This window comes from Momordica charantia (assembly GCF_013281855.1).
Source record: "Momordica charantia cultivar OHB3-1 chromosome 11 unlocalized genomic scaffold, Mcharantia_2.0 BLBB01000011.1, whole genome shotgun sequence".
Taxonomy (NCBI): Eukaryota; Viridiplantae; Streptophyta; class Magnoliopsida; order Cucurbitales; family Cucurbitaceae; genus Momordica; species Momordica charantia.
In genome coordinates, this window is record NW_028275159.1 from 6,608,561 (window position 1) to 6,617,343 (window position 8,783).

Sequence of the window (8,783 nt, forward strand, 5' to 3'; positions counted from 1 at the left end):
AGTTCTGATGTCCAAATATTATCAGCTTTGATAATAGTGATGTTGAAGAAATTATTTAATATGCTATAAATCTATCAGCTATATTGTACCAACCAATCACTAATTGAAGTTGCAATGAAAATGACGCTAGGAAAATTATTCAATATGGGCTAAAACTGTTAATCATATTGTACGAATCAATTTATCGTGACATTTACACTGACACTAACTCTACCTATTATCATTATACTTTTCTTAATTTCTTGAATTTTAGTTCTATGGGGCAAAAAGTCGAACTCCGACGTCTTAATTAAAGATATATGTCCTGAACCCTGGTCAAATTGGCCGTGGTTTCTAAATTGTTCCATTTTGGTTTGATAAAATATTATTTTAATAGAACCCCCGGGCCCTGGCCGCGCATTCTGATCCATTTCGGCATTCGGGTCTTCTTCTGGAGAGAGAGACACAGACAGAGCCGACGGTGAGTCCAAAAAATGAGCCAGGAGGAGAAAGCCGCCGCCGCCGCAGGGGTCGTCGTCCACCACCATCACGAATCCAATTCCGGCCACCCTCAGTACGGCACCTTCCAAGGCGTCGCCAATTATCCTCCGGTCGGATTTCCCCAGCCTATTCGCCCACCCGGCGCCTCTGACTCCTATGATCCTTCTCAATCTCAGCCCTACGCTCATGCCTATCAAGCTGTCCCTGGTAACCTCTTCTTCCTCAATTTTCCTTACTGTTTTTTGCCTGCTATTCGTTGTTTCTCTTTGGCTCTTGTGCAATTTCTTCGATCTAATGCTTTTCCGTTTGACTCGAACTACTGATTTCTGTTGCTCGGTCAAGTGCTTTGAGTTGAACTTGATTCTTGCCGAAGTAGCTCAAACTGGATGAGATTTTAAAGACGAGATGTATGAACACTTGCGTCCTAAACTTGATCTTACTTGAGTAACTTAGTTCTGTCCGGAAGCAAAATTATGATCTAATGAATGGTTATGTGCCAGAAATGAACGAGTGGAGTTAGTCATATATTCTTGATTCTCTGTATTTCAATTCAAATTCAACCTTCAGCTTCCTACTGCTACCAGGTGTTTGAGATTAGATCTCGCCTTTTCTTGTTCTGTGAATGTGCTTTACCTTGGTTTCTGCTTCGAAGTTTACAGTTCAAAATTGAAAAATAAGTAGGAAGCCACTTTCAACTCATTGTAAACAAAGATCGCAATAACATATAATAGTTTATCAATTGTTTAATTTGAAGCTTTTTGGTATAACGAAATATCGACAAAAAGTTTGGCAGGATTCTTACTTATAGACACGCGACTCTCTTTAAACTAAAAAATACTTGATTTTATCATTCTGAAATTCGCATGCTCTTTCCTTTTTGCATCTTAAGAAGAATATACGGAAATGAATGTCACCTTTTTATATATTTGCGTTGCGTGACAACTATTTTGTCATGTGTCTTATGTTCTGTCACTTTGTCATATTAACACTTTGTATCTCTCTCTTGAAGGAGAATCATCGTAAGATTTGATGTTATACTATTAAATTACGTTCAATATCATTGTATTTGGCTAGTGCTTCGTCTGACTTTTTTCTGAAATATGTACTATTGGCTTTGCTTAATATATCACTTATCAGTACACAGACATAAGTATTAGCTCAAGCTTTTTTTCTTCTAATTCTTTTCCAGGATATGCTATTGTCGAAGGAAGACCAGTGAGAGAGAGACGCCTTCCTTGCTGTGGTATTGGCATTGGGTGGTTCCTGTAAGTAGCTATAATTGTTGCAATTTACCAACATTTATGGAAAGTTACATTAGCATTGTTGTTAACAAGCCAGGTGAAACGGTTATGCCCACAGTTAAAATTTTCAGAGGTTACATGGTCAATGAATTATCATTTCAGAGGATTAGATGCTACAAATTCCATGTTATGAGCTAAAACCCGTCAGTGTCTAGATTGGAATGACATAGTTGCTACTTGCGTACTGCCTACTATTTATATCTTGCTATAGAAACTTTTTGCCCAGATTTTGCGTCTATAAATAACTGACCAGACAGGTTACTATCTGTGTTCGTAAGGTTCATTATTGGTTTCTTCATTGTTGGCATCCCGTGGTATGCTGGGGCAATTGTCATACTATGTGGCAGGGTAGACTACCGCGAGAAACCTGGATATGTTGCCTGCACAATTGCTGTGAGTAGCTTTTATTCCCCGTTCATTTTGGCTTTTTCAGATTCATGATGATGTTCTTATATCTTCAATCTAAATTTGCAATTCGTAAAAGAAGTGATTTTTGTGTTATACTTTTTTGCAACTTGCCAAAAATATAGATGTTTTGGCAAGTTCTCTGTTCAATAAAGATTTTGTTTAGTGAATTAAGGTTGTTTATTTACACTTTCTTTGTTTGGTTTTTATTTGAAATCTTAATCATAACAAGTGTTTACGTTCATCTACTTTTTTCAGTTTTGTTTTGAAAAAAGTTTAACTATATCTTTACATTCAACGTTAATGATATTACATTGTGTATCAGGCTATTCTTGGCACACTTGCACTTATTCTTGGCGTAACGAAGGGAGTTGATGTCTGGTAAACAAATCCTAAACTAAAAAGTGTTGTATAGTTTGCAAATATGTATGAACAACACAACCCATGATTTCTCAGCACCACATCTTCAAGCTAGTTCCACAGAAACCTGAATTTGTGAGAGCATAAAATTATTAGTTAGCGGTTGTTTCCCATGTTGTACCTAAGAACTGCAGCATTCTGCAAAATCATGCTATTTCTTTTTCTTTTTCCCATGATTGTGTCCAAATATGTGTTTTGATTATTCATCTGAAACCCCTTTGTCAGAGTGTACTTGTCCTTTGGTAAATATATTTATTATTGTTGTTTGGAAAAAACATTTGAATATCAGAATAGAACTGTTTCTTACTGATCATCAGATCGTTCCCCTAGCGAAGAAGTTGCCCAGCCTGATGATCTTTCCAGGTAAATTTTGTTATTCATCACCATGTATGTAAGGTAGGAAGTTCTATTGATTTGGTAGTAAATAAAACTTCTTCAAAGAGGAGTTAAACATGGTCTTAGTTCTTATACTTCAGCTCTGGTGATAATTTGTTACACACACACACCTGAATTTATAGTTGATTTTAGATTAGAGATTCATTTGCTTCGTTTATTTTTGGTTGAGTACAACAAATGTGAGGGATAGGGATTTAATCTCGGGGCTTCATTCACTTATTCACGTTTCATGTATGATTTGTGTTTTAATTTGAAGTTTTTTTTTCTTTGTTACATTTTTTTATATACAAGGGCGAGTATGAAATATAAGTGTTAGATAGCTAAAACATCATATGAGAGATTGAATATTTAAATTGATATAGAAATGCCCGTGTTCCTTTAGAGAACTTAGCCCTAAAGTAGGGACGTAGATAGGTTGGTTAGGTTAGTGTAGGTTTTATGCTAAAATCTACGTCGAAAATCGGCCATTTGGTTTTCGACCATTTGGTTTCAGTCAGTCGAAAACTTGTGATATTTTTAGCTTTGTAAAAATTAACATATTGAATTGATGGACGGTTGATCAACATTTCTTAAAATATTGATATAGCTTTGTATTAAAGGATTTTTGTTATATTATTTGTATTAGAATTTAGTAAACAGAGGGCAAAACAGACATTTTTGAGGAGTATAGGAGATGAAGATAGATGTCTTGAAAGCATATGGATCAGAATAAAGAAACAAAATGTTAGAGGGCTGAATTACAAGTCCAGTCCAATTTTACAAAGTGTTAATTTGAAGGCTATTAGATACAAAATTTAATATTTTCTCTGATAAACCCATGAATTAAAAAAAGTATATGGATAATAAGTTAAGGATCTATTAGATATAAAATTGAAATTTAAGGAATAAATTAAATATTTTAACGGTTCTTGAATTTATTAGACATAATATTGAAAATTTAGACATCTAATAGATATTTTTTAACGTTTAAAATACTTGTTAGATACATTATTGAAAGTTAAAGAGACCAAATTAGACTACCTTGAGATTCAACTGCTAGCTTCGATTAAAACATCGTGACACATGTTGTATTAAAAAAGTATGAAAGGGATATTTTGACCATGTGAATTAAAATAGATAAAAGCTAAAGGAGGATTACTATAGTATTTAATTAAGCTGAAAAAACAATTATTTGTTATACTTAAACCTTTAGAGAATGTAAAGTTTTCCATACGAAGAGAACAAAATAAATAAGTGATGGGATGGAATGGAATTATTGGTGGGAACCTATGATACTTTTTCAGAATCGTCCAATTTAAAATTATTGTTATCGTTTTTGTTATTCTTATTTGTTTTTTTACATCGGTTGCCAACTGCCATTTTCTTTGTTCGAACACTGATAAAAGAAAAATTAATAATAATAATAATAAAAGAACGGAAATGTCAAAGTTTCAATTTTAGAAAAATGTTGATGGATTGTTTTCAGTCTCGATAGATATTTCTAAAAAAATTATAAAATTATAGAAGTAAAGAATTCATAAAACTATATGGCCTAATTCCTCATTATCTTTTCTTATTCTTTTTTATTATTATGGTATGCTAAGTCTAGTGGAAGAAAAAAATTAAATAGATCTTCATTGGAGAACTTTATTTAGAAGATCATCGATTATTCTATTTTTTTTTTCCAACCGCGTATAAACAAAAATTTAATTATTTGCATGTCCAAATTCAGACATTTATGATGGGGAAATTTTTGAAATGTCAATTATAGTAATTATACCCATCAAAATAAACTATCAACCACAATGGTTTATCATTAATTACCATCCCACAAGTACTTGGTGGGACGGAAGGATGAATAAGAGTAATCTCGATAAAATTTTCAACTCATCTTCTACCCTTTTGTAATGGAAGGAGGGACGATTAAAAGAGATTCCAATTTTTTAAAGATAATCTGTGATTGTGTGCATATTCTAATAACGAGGTCTTATCCATGTTAGTGAAAAAACCACTTTCTTGTAATCGCATATCCGATTTATCATCTAATCTAATCCTGTGCTATCTAAAGTTTTGTTGGTATCATTTCTCATAAAGTAATGGCCAAAGGAGATAATTTTCAAAAGATTTCCAAGAATTCAGGAAACGTAATGTACGACCTGAAGGGTTGGGGGTATTTATAGCTCGTTGGAAAATTTTCCCACCGTACACGTGTAATCAACGAGCGGCTAGGATCTTCCCGAAGATCCGAAGCGTCGGAATATTTGAATATTCCGATGATAAATCCACCGCAGCGGTTATGTTTTCCCACGAATAGGAAGTCGCCACGTGTCCGAAGCGAATCGAATGAACTTCTCTGCCAGGTCGAGATCGGACCAGACAGAGAGGGTATTCTATGGATCACTTTCAATTTTGTTGCACTCTTTATAAATCCAACAATCCCATGAAGTGCTCATATATATTTATTTTTCAAAATAAAGCGGTTGATTGGTTAGTTTATGTTGGTATTAGACCAATCAATGGATCTAGAGGCCCCTTAATTTGCTACTATATATTTATAGTTTTAAGTATATTAACAAAATAAGCCTAAAAAAACAAGTATTTTGGTGGTTTGAGTCTCCTTGCCTTTTTTTTTTTTTTTGGTTAAAATTTATTACTTATTTGTATATATATGTATATTAAAAACATATATAAAACTTTTATGTGAATCCGAGCTCCGTCCAAAATTGAAAATTTTATTTATATAAATATGTTTAACTTTTGAAAAGGACAATACAATATTAGTAGAACTTTTCTTCCGACACTTTTGAATGCTGCAGCTACCACTTACTGTTTTGGACCTTTTTCCTTTTCTTTTTCTTTTTCTTTTTAAATCCTTTTCCTTTTCCATTTCCTTTTGTCTGTTTGATCCAATTATACCTTTCTTGTCTGTTTGATCCAATTATTGCGAACTTCAAAACTTATAAATTTTAGTTCATTTCATTTATGAATTTTTATAAATTATTGAAATTATTTTTACTCAATTCTAAATAAAGCTTCTCTAACAAAAATTCCAGATCCGCTACTAAATGTACCCTTAATTTTGCACCTTATAAAAGCAACACAAACTGATTTGGTACTCAAATTGACTCACCAATGTCGATTTTATAGATCTTTTAGGGCATATCAGTTATTCAAGTTCATGCACCTCTAAAATATATAATAATAATGATTGTTGATGTAGATTTCCGTCGAGCTCACAGGTCGGTCATGAGCTAACCGAAGTTAATTGTCGAAGTGCGACCTCAAGCGATAGTGGGACCTGTACAGGGAATAAACACTCTGACGCTCAAGTTAGAGTAAGCTCGATTATATTAAGCCTTTCTTGGACAGAATTGCATACCTAATACATGAGGTGACGTGTCTCTTTTATAGACAAGTGGAAAAGATAAGACTGTTGGAACCGTTTCGACCGTCTATTATAGTTGTCACTAGAAGGCATAAAACGGATCCTCTGTACCTGCCGACCTGATCCATATCGAACGTGAATGAACCGTGGGGGCCAACAAAAATAATATTTAATAATAATAAAAAAGATAGAACCGGATCCCGATTATCTAAAAAAAAAAAGGAAAAAAAATCCCTGAGTATCCGGTAATATTGAATAAATAAGCTAAAAGTCAGAAAGATAGTTATTAAAATGATTAATCAGGATCTCGAAGCTCTTAAAAATAATATTTAATTTCTCTAAAAAAATAATAAAAAATAAAAATCATATTTAATTTTCTAAGATCGTACAAAGTCGTGGGTGTCGATGGACAACTCAAGCATATCGTCATAAAAAAAATGTCTGGTATGAAATTAAGACTTAAAAAAGAAAAAAAATTTATATTTAATTTTTTAAGATCCTACAAAATCGTTGTTTGGGGGAAAGAATACCTGGACACGTGGAGGACAGCCATTGGTGCTCCAAGGTGACCCATGAGTCATGCCCCAGCTCGGACCGCCGAGATCACCACCACTAGCGTTGACAGATGCTAAGTATGAGGGCCGAGGTGAACCTGGCCGAGGTCCGATCTACCGGGAAGCTCGGTGGGGGCCGACGTGAGCTACTGTCAGCGGCGTGATTATCGGGTGTAACCGTCGGTCCCGAGATTACCGGGTGTAACCGTCGCGAGATTAGCGGGACTACCACCCATAAGTAGAGGACCTCACTCTACGATCAAGTACGATGATTTCTGACCTCGAACTAAATTGGGAATCCGACCTATACTGACTTGATCGTCGAAGTGCTCACCTTTTTGTGCAGGTCCGCCCAAATATTCAGATCGGTCCGGAGGCCGAGTTCGAGCTGCAATCAGAAGTACACTGTTGTGCATATCCTTGCATAAACAGTCGTCGATGGACAACTCAAGCATATCGTGGAGCACAATAAAAATTTAATAAACATAGACTTTTTTTATTATAAATTTTCAACTCATCAAATTGCATCTTAAATTCTGTTAAGAGTTGCAATCATTTCCTTACTCTACAGAAATATAATAACTTCATTACACTTTCGGTAAGCTTTCATTAAATAATGTCTGGTATGAAATTAAGACTTATAAAAAAAAATTATATTAGAGATTGTTTTTTTATTTGAATTTTATGAGTCTTGTCAAAGTTATTTAATAGTTGAAATTAGAACTAAGTTCTTCGTTAATCAAGCCCAATAATTCATAATTTCGATGATATCGTAGCCCCACAAATGAAATCTATAAACGAATCTAAGCTCGACACCCACAGAATTAAAGCATAAAGAAAAGTTATAAATGCGCAATCTCTCTTGTTCTCTGGAAAGTTACCAAAATAGTAGGCCACAAATTAAGGTCAAAAGGTATAATTAAAAGTAATTAACTACTTTGTTTTATATATATACTTTTTTTTGAGTAAAACAATTGGCGTTTTTCTTTTTATATATAATTATAAAAGAAGGATTGAAAAGTTGAATCAAGGCACATGGAAAATCAAGATCTGGTTAATCTTGCCATAAATGTATATGTATATAAATTAATACCCACCATTATTATTGTACCCAAAATATTAGTTTATTACATATTTTCCCTTTAAAAATAGAGTATAGAACTCTCCTTCCATCACCTCCACCAGTAACAGAATCAAGATCTGTGCTTGATAATTCTCTCAAATAATTTTGTATTTGTTTTTCCTGTGTGCATGGAGACGATGATGTCAGTTGTTTGGATTTGGGTGGTGGTTTTAGTGGGATTATTATGGGGATGGAGTGTTGTCAACTGGGTTTGGGTCAGGCCAAAGAAGCTTGAGAACTTGCTCAGAGGCCAAGGCTTCGCCGGAAATTCCTACCGGATTTTCTACGGCGACTTGAAGGATCGATCGGCCCTGTCGGAGCGGGCAAACTCCAAGCCGATGAACTTCTCCCATCATATTGCTCCACGTATCATCCCCTCCGAATATCAAACCATACAAAACTATGGTAAATTTACGTCTCTTCTTAACTTTTTGGTTCAGCCCTTATGATGGACGTTAATGGATTCTCAGTACGAATAATATTTGAGGTGGTTATCTAGGTACTTGATCCTAGTTACTATATCATTAAAGAATTGACAGCTAAAAGAGATAAAATTCGACAAACATTGAAAAATTGACAACTATTTTTTATATTTTCTCTCTCTTTTTCGATGCATTCCTAGATTTTAGTTGTTATTTTATTAATAGTGGGCTTATTTATGAGCAAGTACCTAAATTTTATCCTTCTTTGAGTGAACGAGGAGGGATGTTTAAGTAACTTTTCTCGAGAAGTTACCATAC

The 8,783-nt window shown here is 34.2% G+C and overlaps 1 protein-coding gene across 1 annotated transcript; it reads left to right on the forward strand.

Annotated features, from left to right (window-relative positions):
- The first annotated feature begins 377 nt into the window (after positions 1 to 377).
- LOC111007453 (large ribosomal subunit protein eL20z) lies at positions 378 to 2,919 on the forward strand. The gene is made up of 4 exons (XM_022279862.2): positions 378 to 687; positions 1,670 to 1,745; positions 2,060 to 2,174; positions 2,512 to 2,919. The coding sequence occupies exons 1-4, from the start codon at positions 474 to 476 to the stop codon at positions 2,569 to 2,571; spliced, it is 465 nt and encodes a 154-aa protein (XP_022135554.1). The 5' UTR covers positions 378 to 473; the 3' UTR covers positions 2,572 to 2,919.
- The last annotated feature ends 5,864 nt before the right edge of the window (positions 2,920 to 8,783 follow it).

Coding starts and splice junctions, on each gene's coding strand:
- LOC111007453 (XM_022279862.2), top strand. CDS start 474: ATGAGCCAGGAGGAGAAAGCCGCCGCCGCCGCAGGGGTCGTCGTCCAC. Junction 688..1,669: donor TGCCTATCAAGCTGTCCCTG/GTAACCTCTTCT, acceptor ATTCTTTTCCAG/GATATGCTATTGTCGAAGGA. Junction 2,175..2,511: donor ATGTTGCCTGCACAATTGCT/GTGAGTAGCTTT, acceptor ATTGTGTATCAG/GCTATTCTTGGCACACTTGC.